The sequence below is a fragment of the Choloepus didactylus genome, chromosome 9 (assembly GCF_015220235.1).
Source record: "Choloepus didactylus isolate mChoDid1 chromosome 9, mChoDid1.pri, whole genome shotgun sequence".
Lineage (NCBI taxonomy): Eukaryota > Metazoa > Chordata > Mammalia > Pilosa > Megalonychidae > Choloepus > Choloepus didactylus.
The window spans coordinates 29,157,174-29,175,898 of record NC_051315.1 but is presented as its reverse complement, the minus strand read 5'-3'; the positions used below and the strand labels follow the sequence as shown (position 1 = coordinate 29,175,898).

Here is an 18,725-nt window from a genome sequence, read left to right as displayed (position 1 = left end):
TTGGCCTGTAGTTTCCTTTTTTGTAGCATCTTTGCCTGGTTTTGGTATTAGATTGATGTTAGCTTCATAAAATGTGTTAGGTAATGTTCCATTTTCTTTGATGTTTTGAGAGAGTTTAAGTAAGATTGGTGTCAGTTCTTTTAGGAAAGTTTGGTAGAATTCCCCTGTGAAGCCATCTGGCCCTGGGCATTTATTTGTGGGAAGCTTTTTGATGACTGATTGGATCTCTTTGCTTGTGATGGGTTGGTTGAGGTCCATTGCCTTTTTTTGCTGTTTCCCCAAGCACATGTTCATTCCGCAACTAAGTAATCCATCATGAATAACATTTTTTTTTTATGTATTTGGGCTATAGGCATAATGATCTATCCACCACTCCAAGTTCCTACCACCTTTGCTGGGGGTAATTAGAAAGGAAGCAGCAATGTACAAATTTAATGGAACTCAGACCCTTCTGAAGGAAGGCAGGGAGGTAGTGAGCTAAATTTGATCTTTAGTGTGTGACCATATTTTCTACCAAGTCCAATTGCTTTCTGTATAGCCATACTTTCTATCATAGGATGGGGATTCCAGTTATGCAGAGAGCAGGTGGGTATCCCACTGCTACAGAGTCCCAGGTGGTTGTTCCCAAACTTGGAGTAAAACATGCCTGATATTAATGGCAAGGAAAGAGTCCAGCTTGCTGGTAATTTTTATAGAAAAATAAAAGTATTGTCAAAGAACAAAATCAGGACCTAGGCATAATGAGTAAACATGACATAACTATATGGAAAATGATTTATTAAATACACACATCCACGCCCCCATCTCACATATCCACACATAGATAGACACACACACACATGCACATACACCCCTTATTGGGGAGTAACACATACAGAAAATGGTTATATGTGCTTTAGCATGGAATGACTCTCCCCACTAATTCCTATCTTTCATTTCCAGCTAGGGATGAAGAAATGAAATATGACCCAAAAGTAATGCAAAAGTCAGTCTTCTTTTAGTCATGGCTCATGTAAGAGGACCAGTAATAGTAATGAGTCCTGTATGCTAGAAAGATAACAAATCAAATGCTTCTGGTTGAACTACAGAATTGTCAGGATTTCCTGATTAAAATTGAAAATGTTATAATTTTGTTCTATAAAAAAATTTTACAAACCAGGTATACTTTCTCAACTTCTGAAATTACAAGTTTTTGCAAATAACTCTTATGAGTTCTTGGTACTGTATACAGTAAGTGTACAGTATAATGCCAAGAGTAGTGACAAATGCTTTTTCATCAAAATCTTTACAGCAAATCAATTGACAACTCCATATACCCTGGACCAGAACTGTTTTCAGTGAAGTGTAGTACAGGGTATACAGGAATGCCTAAGGGCAATGTGCCTAGCCTGTGTCTTTGTGTTGGAAAATCAATTCACTCATTCTTCCATCTGCTCTACGGGAAATTCTCCATGACTTTAAGTTGTCTCCTCTCCCTCATCAACCTCAACAATTCTATCAAGGAGGAGATTGGGACAGTTAGTTTAATTGTCATGATAGCAATAAAGCATTATCATTCTCAAAGCAAATAGTTCCATTTCCTATTATGAATAAGCTTTAGACAGAATGCAATTCCTAAGTAAAATGCTGACATTTTTTTTTTTTAATCTTCATTTTATTGAAATATATTCACATACCACGCAGTCATACAAAACAAATCGTACTTTCGATTGTTTACAGTACCATTACATAGTGGTACATTCATCACCCAAATCAATCCCTGACACCTTCATTAGCACACACACAAAAATAACAAGAATAATAATTAGAGTGAAAAAGAGCAATTGAAGTAAAAAAGAACACTGGGTACCTTTGTTTGTTTCCTTCCCCTATTTTTCTACTCATCCATCCATAAACTAGACAAAGTGGAGTGTGGTCCTTATGGCTTTCCCAATCCCATTGTCACCCCTCATAAGCTACATTTTTATACAACTGTCTTCGAGATTCATGGGTTCTGGGTTGTAGTTTGATAGTTTCAGGTATCCACCACCAGCTACCCCAATTCTTTAGAACCTAAAAAGGGTTGTCTAAAGTGTGCGTAAGAGTGCCCACCAGAGTGACCTCTCGGCTCCTTTTGGAATCTCTCTGCCACTGAAGCTTATTTCATTTCCTTTCACATCCCCCTTTTGGTCAAAAAGATGTTCTCCGTCCCACGATGCCAGGTCTACATTCCTCCCCGGGAGTCATATTCCATGTTAATGCTGACATTTTATTTTCAATTATTGCAAATATTTGGTTTCATTATATATCATTTTCCATGCTGTGTTAAGTATTAGTCTAAATGTAATTTGTGGTAAAAATGGGGTTTTTTAACTCATAAAACAAATTTTCAAAGGTGCTTTCTCATTAGTCCATTTGCAGGCAGAGCTGTGCTTTTACAGCTGCTAAATATCCATGACTATATGAACAAGTAGCCCATATGGATATCTAAAATTATGTGTAACACTGCCATAAGCATGTTATTGAATGTGTTTGAAAATCCGGTTCTCACTAGCCTTTAAAAGTAACTACTGAACATGTTTTCTTAATGAAACATGAGTATAATTCTCTCTCATACATTTGGACCTTCTTTACTACTTTATTATGTTTTCTTCTCTGGAGAAAATTTTTAAATTAGTAAAATATTGAATTCTTCCATAGAAAAGACATGGAAATATGTTTGTGACTCTACTGCAATGGGCATTTTCTACATTAGAAAATAGCAATCAGTTTTTCCTTCAAGTAGAAAGCAGCATAATTAAAAATCATAGTTATTTTGCCCCTCTTTGTAGGTCAGACATCTTTATGGTATAACCGTGTTTGAAAACTATTTATATGCAACCAGTTCTGACAACTTCAATATCATTAGGATAAACCGATTTAATGGCACAGATATTCATTCTTTAATTAAAATGGAAAATGCTCGAGGAATACGGATCTATCAGAGAAGAGCTCAGCCAACAGGTAAGACCCAATCCTTCTTCATAGCTTCTATGATGGTGGATTGAATCAGGATATAGTTTTTGTGCTTTTGTGTGGAGTTAAAGTGAGTGAGTCATTAATTCCCTGTTTTGATAGCAAAGGTGTACATGTTTGCTTGATAAAATGGAGCAGAGCTCCTTTTACAAGTCTAAATGACAAATTGTGCAGTTCTTAGTGACTCATTTCTATAACCACAGAATTGAATTGGTGACTAGATTTAGATTCAGGAAGGAGCTCTCCACTGTGATGTATGTACATAGGAAGTCCAGGTGCTAAAGGGCTTTTTTGGGTATCATATTGGCAGATACACTTAAAATCAGTTGTCTGCCTTATAGTATCTACCAAGTGTTTACTGCAGTCATTGGACTTTCCTGATTTAACACCCCAATTGTTCTTTACTATATTTCCATTAGAAAATATTTTTTAATGAGAAGGCTGCAATGTTTTGGTATTTCGCAGAAATACACACCAGTTATTTCTCATAATAGATTAGTGGTGCTTGTTCAGCAATAAAATTCAGGCTCAATCATATTTAGAAAAATAGAGCATACAATTACCACCACACAAAATTTCCATCAGCTTTTTAATGCTTCAAATTAAAACTAATCTAGATTAATATAAGCATTAACATAGATCCAATTGAGACAATGTTTGGTCACAAACATGGTTACAGCAAATTCAAATTTGGAATTCTATAGATAACCCAATTAAAGTTTAGTATAAGAATCTATTCGTTCATCAAATATTCATTGACCATCTACTGTGGGCCAGGAACTGTTCTATGTATACTGGGAATACAAAAGTGAATGAAACAGATAAAAAAAAAAAAAAATCAAAAAAACAAAACCCTGCCTTTATGAGATTTGAATTCCAGTGGCTATCTGGGGAGAGCGCATTGCAGGTAGAGCAATGAGCAAGCACAAGGACCCTGAGGAAGGAGCTTGCCCAGTTTATTCAAGAACAGGAGACCTGTGGGACTGCAGCAGAGGGAGTGAGGGGAAGAGAAGTAGGAAATGAGGTTGGAGAAGTGAGGGAGGACCATAACATGTATGGTCTTGTAGTAAAAACTGTGTTTTATACTTTAATGAGATGGTGAATCCTTGGAAAGAGCTGAATAGAGGAATCTCGTGATCTTACATTTTTAAAGACTCAGTATAGCTGCTGTGTTGATAAAGTAGGCTGCAGGGGGACAACGGTAGAAGGTTAGAGGGAACGGTGGCTGGACCAGGACTCCAGCAATGAAAGTGATGAGAAATAATTATATTCTGGGTATATTTGAAGGTAGAGCCAAGAGGATTTCCTGAAGGATTGAATGTGGGGCATAAACAATGGAAGATTCAAGAATGATGATAATGTTTTAGCCTGAGTAACTGGAATAATGGAGTTATTTTTGAGATGGGGGATGAAGTATGAGCAGAATTTGGGGTAAAGATGATTTTTACAGATTGTTTCAAATTTTTGTTATAAATCCAAGGGAGACAGCAAGTAGGTAATTAAATATACAAGTCTGAATTTTAGGGGGGAACCCAGGCTGTGATATTAATTTGGGAGTCATTGGCATATACGTGATATTTAAAGCCACAAAAATGAATGTGATCATCAAGGAAGTGATTATGGTTGGAGAAAAGAGGAGCTCCAGATAATGAAGGTTGGGGCACTCTAATAATAATGAGTCTAGGAGAATAGGAGGAACCAGAAAAAGAGACTGAGAAGCTTTTGAAATCTAATTGACCATTGGGTTTAGTAACATGGAGCTCATTGGATCTGAACAGAGCAGTTTCAGTGGAAAGGTGAAGTGAAAATCTGAGTAGAATTGGTTTGAGAGAGACAGGAAGGAAAGGAATTTTAGAAAATAAGCATAGATAATCTGGGGAAATGTTGTAAGATGGAGCAGAGAACTGGTGAGCTGGTTAAAAGATTGCTGTGGAAATTTGGGATAAAAGAAGGTGAGTTTTCTTCCAAGATGAGGAAATAACGGCACATTTTTGTGCTGATGGGAATGATCCAAGGGAAAGAGGAAAAGTCAGGATGAAAGTGAGAAAGTGGAGTGTTGCTGAGTAGGTGAGAGAAGATGTGTTCTAGTATAACACATCTTTCTAGAGAAGAAGCTAGAAAATAATAACACCCTTGGCAGGAAAAGAAATAGTCAAAACTGTGTTCCAGTCACCTTTTCATTTAAAGAACATAAACTATAAAATGTAGACACATTTTTTAAAAGTAGAGCAGTTTTATTATTAAAAGAGACATGCCTCCTATTAAGTCCATCCTGCAGATTGAGATAGTTATCTTTATTAAATATTAGCTCAATGTATGGGTAGACAAACTATTCACATAATATTAGAGCTGGCTGGATCTGCACACTCCTCCAGAAACAAAAACCTTCAGCATTCCTCCTGCCTTAACATGGGTCTGGAATCTGCCTCCCTGTCTGTTTTGTATCTTCTTAAAGGCGTCGATGGCCTAGCCAAAGTCCTCCCCTCACACCCAGAATCAACCAGAATCACCTCTGCTTTCTCAGGAGTATTTTTCAGCCTATCCCTTGCCCCCATTTCTTATTTTCTCCAACCACCAAATCTCTAAATCTCTCCTCTCCTCCCCCCAACTCTCTCTCTCCCTCCCTCCCTCTCTCTCTCTCCCTCTCTCTCTCTCTCACACACACATACACAAATAATAAAATAAAATTTAAAAATTAAAAAAATTAAAAGAGACTTGCAATGGTATTCTTCATAATTTACAGTAAGTGATAATCTAAAGTAAATACAATAACACATAAAATATTTCTGACATTTTTCCTACTGCAGCCTTTTCTCTGTGACATATCTTTTTTTTTCCTCATCCTCTCCATATGGTACTTTTCCTATTTTTCTTTTCTTTTCTTCCCTAGTGCTTACACTCATCAAACATGTTTTGACTACTCACTCTCCACACATAACCATCAACCTCCTCCTTCTGACAATTATAGTCAGACATACACACACAACTTGTTTTGCAGTAGGGTTTTTGAAATGGCAATGGATTCAAGATTTTAAAAAATATTTTGCCTCAGCACTTCTCAAAAAGTCAAGATAATCACCGCATCACATTTCATCCAGTTTATGTCCCAGCAGATGGATTATTTCAAAGGAAATTATTTTTCTGCTTAACTACCTAAACGGTGATGTTTTTACATATCTAAACTATGTTTGTAAGAAATTTGATATTAGAAAAATTAGGACAAGAAACTGGTGTAAAAAATTGTAAGTTACTTTTATGTTGTTCATATATGAACAGTTTATATAAATATAAAAGCATTTTATTTCTCAGAATGTTTTTTAAAATGCAGCCTTAGGAGGATTTGGCAAATCCCTGCCTTTTCTTCTGTAGGGTTTACATTCTGGTCCATTTGACTGTGTTACAAAATAGTTGAGTATATAGAATTTTGCTAGGATTTCTTCTTCTTGCACTGTACAAGTTTCATCATACTGATGTGCATAATTATCTTGTCTTCAGAGAAATTCAAGCATGCTGTTTTTCATTTGTTGTAGTCAGAAACCATGCATGTGAAGTGGATCCATATGGAATGCCAGGGGGATGTTCACACATCTGTCTGCTCAGCAGCAGTTACAAAACACGGACCTGTCGCTGCAGGACTGGCTTCAACTTGGGAAGTGATGGCAGGTCATGCAAAAGTATGTTGCTAAAATCAAACATTTTGCCAGCAGCAACCACTTCAGAGTAGGGTTTTTAGTGTTAATTAGCAGCATCAGCAATAGTAGTAGCATGAGACTTCATCAGGTGAAATTTGCCTGCAAATAGGTACCAACCGTTCTCAAAATCAGTATTTAGTTTCCTTTTGTGAAAATGTGACTAGGAAAGCTGATCAGGCTGTAGAATCACTAAAACTGTGAATCTTAGGGAAAACATGTTAGGGAAGATGACTAAGAAAATTCTTTCCTTAGTTTCCTAAAGAATGTTTTGGGGGCAATGAGCTAAATTCATCGGTTGACCAGATTTTCTCTTGTTTTATCCAAGATGCTGCTCCTAGTAATAGGTGTTAAGTCCAAACATAAATCTATGTACAGTAATGCTTCACCTTTGGAGAGTAAAATTCATTTAATGGTATAATTTTCCAGGTAACTGGAAATGAAATATCAATCCCTTTAGCAATTTTATCAAAAACTTCCTAATATATTGCATACATATTTGTTTTATTTTTTAAGTTGTGCTAGAATATCATTATTTAAATAAGCTAATGGTTATAAGAAAGGACTTCAATTTACAGTTTAAAATCTTCCATAAGAATTGATTAAGGTCTTTTGGGGAGGTTTTCATAATAAGATGTTGTAGAATGGCCCTGATAGAGTGTCCATGTTGAGACTGTGGGCCTTTGCGTTAAATGTCCCCCAACTACCATAATTTCTAAAGTTATGATGCCTGCTTTTTACAGTGTCTTTTTGTCTCCATCATTGTCATATTGACAGCATTTTATTTGTATTGGTGCTCCCTCTCTGGTCATTCTCTTGCCATCTATTATACTTTCCTGTTGTGCGCTTGCTGAGTACTATGAAATGAGAGGACTAAATTTGTTAGAATTTTAACTGTAAATGGTTGGAATTAATGGTACAAATGGTTTTAAATTGAAAACCCAAGAGGCTCAACTGTGATAAAATACATGCATTTTAGTACTTTGTTTACCTTTTCAATTTGCATTTCTGATTTTGTAATAAGGGGTGGGAATATAAAGATATCCCATCTCTGGATAATTGAAGTTACTGTTCCAGAAGCCTCTAAATAAGAGAAGTGGTATATGTTTGTGTGCATTTGCATGTAAGTTTAAAACTAGTCTGGCTGCCATTTGAGAATTATGGTATGTCATGCAAAAAGTACAACCACACAAATTCATATACACATTTTAGGGAGAAAACATAAAATCATGGTTGCATATGATTTAATCATCCATGACGTAGTATAATCAGTTAGGGTACATTTATAGTAAACAAATACAACTCTAAATATTTTACTATAAAAAGATTTAATGCAGTTAGGTGCACATCAAATCTTTGCAAAGTCTGTATAGCAGCTTCTAGATTGGGTCTTCAGAATATTTCCAAAAAAACACCATCAAACTAGCCTGGAAAGAAAACTCAAACATCTGCCGCTATCAGAAGCTGGGACATTAGGAAGGCATACATGGAAATGTTATCTTCAATTTTAGCTGAGATCCAGGAATTAGGAAGGTTACACCACAGCTATTAGCTCCAGAACCATGTACATCTCATGGTCCTCCACTGGCCATAAACAAACAAACAAATAAAAACAAAACAACAAACAAAACACCCCATTAGTTGCTTCTTGTTACTTACAAAGGTGAATCAAAAAAGATCGCTGCAGAAAAATTAAATTTCTCCATTAGATGTATACCAGCAGAAACAGAAAAAAGAGGGCCCCTGCCTCATTTCGACACTCCGAACTTGAGCTGGTACGTTTGATTTTAGATACTTAAATCAGAACCAGAACCGTAGCTACTGAGTGTCTGTGAAATGTAGTGTTTAGATTTCCATTATCTAAAGTAAAAGAAGACACACTAGACAAAACTTTGGGGTAGGTATTGAATAACAATGTACCATGACTATAAAAAAGAAAGACAGACAGAAAGGAAAAGCAGCAGGAAAAATAGTTAGCTTTCTTAGTTAAAACACACACACACACACACACACACACACACACATATTTAAACCTAGGAAGTACCAGTTTTACCAATTACAAATAAAATAATCAATAAAAATAAAACCAAAAAGACTGTTGGCAAGAATGAGTATAATGGAATTGGAAATTGATGTGAGTATTGGAATGGCATTTGTTAATATATATGCAAAGGTCATAAAGTTGATAGTATCATTTGACAAGTAATCCCACTTTTGATTGAAGAAATTCATTGTAAATGTATTGATAATAACAAAATTCCAGAAGCAATCTAAATATCCAACAAAAGCTAAATAGCTAGCTTTGTCATATTACCCTTCTAACAGGGGAACATTATGCTGCCATTGAAAGAATGTTTTTGAAGACTTTTTAATAACATGACACATATCATTAAGCAAAGAGGAAAAAAAAGGGTACTAAACTGCATATATAAGATCTCAATTTTTTTAAAAAAGCAAAAATATCTTTGTATGTAAAACTGGTAGGAAATACTTAGAAATGTTAACAACTTTGAAATGAATCTGTACTACTTTTATAATTATATAAAATAGTATTTTAAAAGAAAATCCCTTTGAAAGAAGGTGGGCAATGAGAGGCAGCACAATGAGAGAGAGGGATGTTAATATACTTCACCCAGTAATTCCATTTCTGGAAATATATAATAAGAGATCATCTAAGAAAGTTTGTAAAGTGCTAAGTTGAAAAAAAGTGCTTATTTTAATATTATTATAATAATGAAAATACATAGGTAGCAACAAAACTAATTGGAGACTAGTTTGGTAAATTATATCAAACAGTGAATGTAAGGCTTAAAATAATGGCTCAACATAGAAAATAATTTTGAAACTAAAATTAAACAATAAAATTGAGTGTACTCTTTAGTATAAGTAAATATACATTAGAAAAATAGCTAGATAAATTATATTTGAAATAATCAAACAATGAAATATTATGCAGTAGTGAAAATGAATGAACTACCACTATATAAAACATGAATATCAAGAATATGAGAATAACATTCTCAGAAGAATTCACACATACATTTCAAATATGCTAAGTTAAACAATTTACTATTGGGAAACATGTACAACATATGTGCTAAAATTCTTTTAAAATATTTGATAAACATAATGAAGCATATTGGGTGTCTCTAAGATGGGAAGATATGGGTTTGGGCACATATATGTCTTAAAATGAATTGAAATATTTTTAAGTTCTGTGCTAGGTATGTGGGATTTGTTTAATTTTATTCTTATATATTGAATGCGTATAAATATTCATTTATACGCATTCAATATTCAGTAATACTAATTTTAAAAGAAAATCAAGAGTAAATAATTATATAAAGTGATAATATTGTTTGTATCAGGATATTGTGTTTATGAGTATTTGCTTCTTATTTTTTTCTTAATGTTCTATAATGTAATCATTTTACTTTACCAAGAATTTCAATTATGGTGTGGTTTTCCAAATACAGTTGAGTCATTTGTATGCTCAGTTTTATTAATAAAGCTCAGCATGTTTTCCCTTTCATATAAAGTATTTCCTTCAAAATTATATAGAATGAAGCAAGCATAGGGTGCCCTGGTAATTAGAGAGCTTTGTATATGTTTTCGTATAGAGATCTGAAATAGCCAATTCACTCTTTAGAGAAAGCTACTTTGATTCTGGCATTTTTAACACAGGAGACAATTTTTGTTTTGTTTTGGGTTTTGTTTTGTTTTTGATAAGGGCTGTGTTGTACACCAGAGTAACTGGCAGATAGCGTCAGCCTCTAACATTGAAATTAGGATGTGCAGAAAAAAGTGATGCCATAACTGGCATTTGATTTCATTTGTTAAAAGAATAAATCATGTTTGGACAACTGTAATATATTCATATGCAAGTAAGTGCTACCATGTGATTCTTTTTGTTTGCTTCTCACAGACTGTAGATGAAAACTCTAGGGTGGCACATTTAAATTTTCTGAAATTTTTAACATTGTCAAATGCAGTGAATGCTACAGTTAGTACAGTTTCAAATAACTGTAATGAATTTTAAAATTAAATGTGTGGAATGTTGTAATAAATGTCCGTTTTACAGTTGCAAGTTATCCAATGATCTGTCATGTTTTGGCTATACAGACAGTTACAGACTAAAGAATAATTAACTAAATATAACCTCTTCACGGAAGTAATTTCTGTTTTAATTAAAGTAATGCAACTAGCTGGCCTTCTTGCATGGAGATACATTTGGCATATTTTAGAGTTTAATTTTTGGTATTGAATTTTAAAAACGCTAATTGTGCCAGTTAATTAAACAGTGGCATTATGCAGCGTAAAGAAGATTAGGCGGCATCAGTTGTTTATGTTTGTAATCTTTCTTCTGCAGGACCAAAGAAAGAGTTGTTCCTCTTTTATGGGAAAGGACGCCCCGGAATTGTTAGAGGAATGGACTTGAATACCAAGATAGCTGATGAATACATGATCCCCATAGAAAATCTGGTAAACCCTCGTGCTTTAGATTTTCATGCAGAAACCAATTACATCTACTTTGCTGACACCACCAGTTTCCTAATTGGCCGACAAAAGATAGATGGCACGGAGCGAGAAACCATCCTGAAAGATGGTAAGTGACACTGTGTGATCTTAATATCAGATTTCCTAGAGTTAAAGCACTTAAAAAGACAAATCCAATGTAAACCAGACTAACTAACCAGAACCTTCTTGTTAATTTTTAAATATCTGTTAATTTAATTTTCTCTGGTAACGTATTTTCTCCATGTTTTTCACATACCAGGGTATTGAAACCTTTGTTATAAAATTGAACTCGTAATTGTCCACTGCATGTTAAATATTATAGGAATTAATTTTGGCTATTGTTCACCTTCTAGGAAAATATAGACTTACAGTTATATATTTACAGTGCTACATGATTGAATATAATCTAACAGGACATTAGGGACTTTTGTATACATTTGGTTCTTATTAGAAAATTGGTCATGTGACTCAAAGTGTATTAAAAATACCAATGTCCCCATTGTTGTCTCAATTTTTGCATATTGTTTCTTTTATATCACATGCATATAAACATATAACATTTATTAAAATCAGTGCATTCCATAATTATTTGGTTTATGAACAACCAAGCAAATAAAATAATGTTGATATAAATAGAAATGGTCTTTAGTAATCAAGCAAACCACCAAAGCCTATCTTTGATTGGCTGCCAGTCGTCTTCAAGCATGTTAACTAATGACTCCAGACTCCACTTTCTTCATATCAAAAGTCTGTTTACTTCTTCAATCCTTTAGAAATCCTTGATTTAGGAACATTAATTGTATGTTTATTATATGAAGCTAGGTATCATAGGGGATAATAGTAAATTTAAGAAATGGCTACTGCCTTCAAGGAGTTCATAATCTACCTTTGGAAATAATATAAGCATTCAAAAAATTTAAAGGCATTGAAGCATTTAATTAATAAGTTCAAAGGTGTCCTAAAGAAATGCATGTATAATGGAGAACATACATGTAATGGAGTCCACAGGAAGGAAAACATGTCTTTTTGTGGATGTGGTCGTAGAAGTCCTTTTGTGGGAGGTGGTATTTGGGCTGGATCTTAAACGAAGAATGTTAAAGGGGAGAGGATGACATTTCAGCAACCAAGAATTTCATGAAAATAGCACAGGTTCCAGAAAGAGAATGAGAGGAACATCAAGTAGACCACTAGTGGAAGTTTTGTTTGCTGGTAATAATGACAGAGGAGATGTGGAAGGTGAAAAGTGCTGAAATGTGAGGTGACGGAGTTTGGACTTTATCATGAAGGAAAAGGAGGCCGCAACTTCTGAACCAAAGAATAACATGAATGAAGGAATTTAGGGGAATTAATCACACTGAATCAGAGAGAGGACGGGGAAGAATTAAAAGCAGGGGAACACTTTTGGACTATTTATAGGATGAATGTTAAATGGTAATCTCTACTGTTTTTTGGAGGCAATTGGAGAGAAAGTGAGAGAATTATGGATTCAACTCAGCTTCATTTTAAATCGAACACTTAATGATAAAAAAGTACACTATCTGTGAATGACAAATCAAGTACTAGAAAAGAAAAATATCACTATTTTTGTCTTTTTTATAGTTTACAGATGAAGGCAACATAAATTTACCAAGATTTAGCATTCCCAAGGACTATATAATGAAGGTTAAGATTTTTGCTTTTATTGGAAGTGACAGGGGCTGTTTACTTTTTTTTTTCCTGTGCTGAGATGGCAGATGATGGGGACTTGACAATTTTAGAAGGACAACGGGCTTGCACATTCTCTCTTAGTAGATGTGTTTGGATTGTTCTGTTTGACCCAGACATTTTTAAGAGGGACTAAAATGTAATATAGAGAGTTCTTGGTTTCTTTTCAAAAACTGTCAGTTCCTGTGTAGTGACTGTTTCAGCTAATTATCCTAATTTTGTTGACAGTATCTTATCAGCTATATTGATGGTTTTCTGCATTCCCCAAAAGCAACAGAGATGAACTCTAATAACCATCTGACTGCCAGACGGTATGAAGAGTGTGAGAACATCATGCAGCTTTTCACACCTGAAATGTGTTTGAGCTTCCTATAGCAAGTGACAGCTTAATTTCTTTTTATTAGTTTATTTCATTTTTTACCAGTAAGGACAATAGTAATAAACACTATGATAGAAGATGGACATGCCAAAACTGAAATTTACATTTGGTAAATGACAGCTTGTTATTCTTGGGATCAGAAAAATTAAGTTCTATGTGTATTCACTTATTTAGCTAGGGTGTCTACCATCTGACTTGAAGATTGAGAAGCAATGCATAATTTGACAAATGATTTTGTAAGCTTTGTAGAAATTCTGTTCCTTACAATAATTTTGTATAATTTGAAGCTGTCTGTAAATAAAACAGAATATCTTTGACAATTTTTAATGTAAGGTCAGAACATTTCTGGAAAACACAGCTTTTCAAAAGAAGATCCCTCTTCATTCATTCTTTGATTTTTTTTTTTTTTCTCCCAGAGATTTATTAAAAGTCTCCTAAATGTGGTATACCCTGTCAACCTTGTTTGTTGAATTTTCTGGGTTAAAATAGTAGTAGTTAAATAAGAAAGGACAGTTGTCCATTTGAGATACTTACATATATCTCAGTAATTACTGAAAATGTCTGTAAAATCAACACATTAGTGATTTAATAAAAATATATTTCTATAAGGAGAAGCTATTTACCAAATTTGTATTTTTAACCCTCCTAGAATTACTGCCAAAGTTTTTGTAAAATCAGGACTCTCCATTTCTTTTAATTAATTACTTGATTCATTTATTCGTCTAGTCAATAAATATTTAGGGCTGTCTTCTCTGGACCAGGTTCTGTTCCAGGTGATGGGTATTCACTAGTAACAGGACAAAATTTCATATTTATCTTATATCCAAATAGTGGAAGACAGATAATAAACGACTAAACACATAAATGAAAAAGATAATTGTAAGAATTATAAAGAAAGTAAAATAGGACACTGTGATAGAAAGTAATGACCAGAGATGTCAATAGGAGGCAAAATTAGGATGGTCAGAGAATTTAAATTAGCCATTCTCGGCAGGTATACTTATTCTATCCTCTAAGAAAACAAGACAGATGTTCTTTATAAGATTGAATTTTCTTTTATATTCTTGGGTGACTTGTCCAAATTCATTTATCTTTCTGGTGTGAAAAGAAAAAATACCAAAAGATAATTTACTATTCTGCTTATTACTGCATGTATTCCATTTGTGCAGTACTTGTTTTCATACTGTACAAATTAATTCTACTGGTATATATCTCCAAACAGAAGGCATGTTAAAGTAATCTTCCATATTGTTTCATATTTTTAAAATTTAGAAGAAAACACTCAAAGAGTTTTTCCTGGGTTTGAAAGTTATTAATGCCTGCAGCAATAGCAGAAAAAAACTATAGTTTCAATAGATCCCATGATTAAACTGGGCATTTAGGTCACCATTTTATATAACATACAGGCTTTCTTTACCAGTCTTCGTCAAAATAGGTGTATAGTGATAACATGTACTGAAGAAGGTAATAACAATTATCACTCCTTTTGCTATGGCATGGATGAACTGAGATCTGATTCTTCTACTTCAGGTCATGCTATAATTAAGACAATGAAAAGTAAGATTTATATAACTGCAGTCCTTGCTAACTATGATCTTTGTAATTTCCAACAAAAAATATGTTCCCAATAATACCAAAATTGATCTTGATATTATAATTAAGTGGAAGTTTGATGAAACATTTTGTTTTCTGGGTGTCATCTTAATTTTGAATAGATGGTACAGCCTTATTTTGTTATGATAAAATTAATGGCAAACATAGCAATAATAGCTAACTTTTAGTGAATGCTTACCATATACTAGGATTGCTCTCCTTATGAGCATTATCACATTTAATCCATTAAACAATGCCCTAAAGTTAATGATATTAGCCCCATTTTAGAGATGGGAAATTGAGACTCAGAAGGTTAAGTAGTGCATTAATAATTAATTAATATTTTGTAATTGATGTAGCATTTCAAGCACTGTGAAAGTTTTGGAATTTTATTCTACTTGTAAGTTAAAAAGTTGGCCTGCTTACTCTTTTATGGATACTGGACTATCACGTGAGATTTCTGAGTCAGACCTACAAAGGATAGTTTATTACTGACAGCAATTGCAGTTGCCAAAGCATCATTAATTTTGCATCAGGTTCCTATGCTCCAGTCCCAAAAGAGGATTATGTGACACCTGCACATGCAATGAGGTGTGTTGCAGGAGAGAAATTCTGAGATTAGGGAGCTCAGAGCTTTTGTTCCAACAGTTAGCATAACTGTTCATTGCTCCAGAGGGAGATATTCTCTCTGTTTTCTAAAGCTGTGAGCAAACCTGCCCTTTTGCTGCAGAGAGAGACACTATCTCTATCTGCTAAGGATACAGGATATAGGATATTTAACTTACTAACATCCTTTTAAATATAGTCTGGAACAAAGGCAGTCAGTGTCTGCTCCCAAGATAGGCAATGTGAGAGAACTATGGAAAATTATCTTTCAACTGTGCTGAAATACAAACCCATGTGATCTGATTTTAGAGCCGGTGGCAGACTAAATAATGCTCCCCCCCATCACCACCACATGATATCCATATCTTCATCCCCAGAACTTGTTACTGTTACTTTATTCATCAAAGGGGACTTGAAAGTGTGATTAAGGATTTTGAGATGGGGAGGTTATTTCGGATTATCCAGATGTTCCCTAAATGTAATCACAAGGATACTTAAAAGACAGAGGCAAGAAGGACAAATGAAGAAGTAGGAGACATGATGACAGCATCAAGAAGCTAGTGATGTGAGGACAGAAACCCTAGCCAAGAATTGTAGGCAGCTTCCAGAAGTTAGGAAACATAAGGAAACAGATCCTCTGCTAGAGATTCCGAAGGAGCCAGCCCTGACAACACTCTGAATTTAATTCAGTGAAACTGATTTTATACTTCTGGCCTCCAGAACTGTAAAAGAATAAACTCTTGTTCTAAGCTATAAAGTTTGAGGTAAATTGTTTCAGCCACCACAGGAATCAAATACAGAGCCCGTGCTCTTAATCATTTTGTTATATTGACTTTACATATTTCTTACAGTGAGTTCTACTTCATTAGATCTGGAGTAGCTATACAAACCCCAGAGTCTTCTTTTAACTGAAAGGCTCTACAGGTGCCATGAAGTTAAAGACTAATGAATAATTTTGGACAGGGTCCAAGGTAGGCTCTCCTTTATGACATTATGAATCAAAGCGTAGTCAAGAAGGAGAAGGGGAAGCAGTCTCTCCCTGCCATGCATATTCTCTAAATGACATGTTTAAAGATCATCTGCTCATAGCATGCCCAATGTGATCAAAGAGTAGTGCCATATTTTTTAGATTTCTTTCTCACCATCTGAGGGGTCAGGCCATACTCTTCAGCTCCTCCCATCCCCAACATCTCCATTTGCCCCTCATGGATTTTAGAATCCAAGAATTCCTCCAATTTTGTATTAAACTGTATTGTATTATACCTGGGCCATCAAATGACTATTTCATAATTCATCATTCTAATATTTGAACAACCCCCCCCCCCACACACACACATACACACACCCACTGGATCACATAGATACACCAGATCACAAGCTTAAGGCCATTTCAAAACTCCAGGGACAGTTCCAGGCTTCTACTCCATCCAGCCCTAGGGCAGCCCTTATAACCACATGTAATCTGTACACAAATGGCACAGGCCAAAGGGTCAGGTTGTGATTTTCTGGGCCTAGAAATCACCTTTTGTCCTTGATTTCAGTGATATTCACCATTGCAGAATTTTATAGACATTTCTAGCATCTCATAAAGTTAGTTTTATGGTGATGAAACAAACATGCTGAGATATCACTAGTGAATTATGTTATGAAATTCCTATGAAGAGTGAATGATGATAATGGCTTACAAAACATTTGAAAGTTAAGAACAAGCCTTATTGTTTACTAATAGATTTCAGGTGAATATCAATCTTGTCTTTCTCTCTTTAACTCTGAGCTTTCTCATAAAGACAAGCTCTAAGACTTCAAGAGAGATGTAGTAGTGTTCTGAATGACCATTAAAGGAAATAATGAATGCATTTGTCATTCCTGGGACATTTCTTAATTAAAACTGTTAAGAAGAGATTTGCAAGTGTTTGCAACTCTTGAGAATCTAATGGATACAGTTTTCCTGCTGAGAACCAAGATAGAGACTGTTTGCATGCACTGATTCCTGTTGACTATCAATAGGATGTTTTCCCAGAATTTACTTGAGATTTTAGCCCTGGAAACATGTTTCATATTTACTTTGCAAATAGACACTTCTCATAAATGTAAATGTTTCTCATGAAGTGAATGAATATTTGATAAAAACTTTAGGCCAATGGGGTATGTTGGATTACGGACCCTAATTTAGACATGCTTTTAATCTTAATCTGAATTCCCATGGGTGTGGACCTATGGAAAATAAGAATATCTTGGATGTGTTATTTTAGTTAAGGTGAATGAATGAGTATGGATTTTACCCTGGATTACTGGAGTCCTTTATAAGTAGAAATTCATGCATAGTGGGAGAAAGCCACAATAGAAGCCAGAAGCAGAAAGTCAGTGGAACCGAAAGAGAAAGGAAAGGACATCACCATGTGTTAGGAAAGCCAAGGAACCCAAGAATTGCTGACCACACTGAATACTACCTACCCCAGGAGGAAGCAAGCCTTCTAGCCTCTGAAACTGTGGCCAATAAATTCCCATTTTTAAGCCTCAACCAGTTTGGGTGGCATTTTCATTGCAGCCTGGCAAACTAAGACAGCCAATGCATGTCTTTTTGTCTGAAAAATGACATGCATATTAGAAAATTGAAATCTGGATTCTAAAAGAACTTCTCATGAAAAAATGGAATTGGCCATGATAGATGTTGAAGATTGAAACATGTCCTCTACAAAAGACGTGTTCAAGTCCTAACCCCTGTCCCTGCAGGTGTAACCCATTAGTGAATAGGATACTGGAATATGTTATTAGTTAAGGGGAGTCAGGATGTGGGTGTGAATCCATTTGTAAATAGGACCTTTGAAAATGTTATCGGTCAAGGGGTAGACAAAGTGAATAAGGGTGGACCTTAACCTGGCTGAATTCTTTATAAACAAAGGAAATTGGGAATGGAAGTAGAAACCAGAGGAGGAGACAGAAAGAGATTGCCATATGAGGGAGGCAGAGATTGAGCCACCACCAGAACAATATAGATTTCAGAGACAGCGTGGCCTGCTGATATCTTGGTACTGGACTTTTAGTCCCAAACCATGAGACAATAAATTGCTGTTGTTTAAGCCACGTGTTCTGTGATATTTGTTATAGCAGCCCTGACAAACTAAGACAGTTTCTAAGGGCTTTTGGTAAATATGAAGATTTCTTTCCCCTTACTTATTTTCACCCAACAAAAACATATATAAACAAAAAATCATGGACCAACACACACACAGCACATACTC

At 34.9% G+C, this 18,725-nt stretch overlaps 1 protein-coding gene across 5 annotated transcripts in view; it reads left to right on the top strand.

Annotated features, from left to right (window-relative positions):
* The window catches only part of LRP1B (LDL receptor related protein 1B), a 1,893,223-nt gene that overhangs the window by 1,037,684 nt on the left and 836,814 nt on the right, over nt 1–18,725 (top strand). For all 5 annotated transcript variants that reach the window (XM_037849262.1, XM_037849261.1, XM_037849260.1 and 2 more), the window contains 3 exons: nt 2,811–2,982; nt 6,525–6,668; nt 11,053–11,289. In XM_037849262.1, coding sequence (XP_037705190.1) covers nt 2,811–2,982; nt 6,525–6,668; nt 11,053–11,289 — 553 coding nt within the window. The remainder of the gene's footprint in view (nt 1–2,810; nt 2,983–6,524; nt 6,669–11,052; nt 11,290–18,725) is intronic.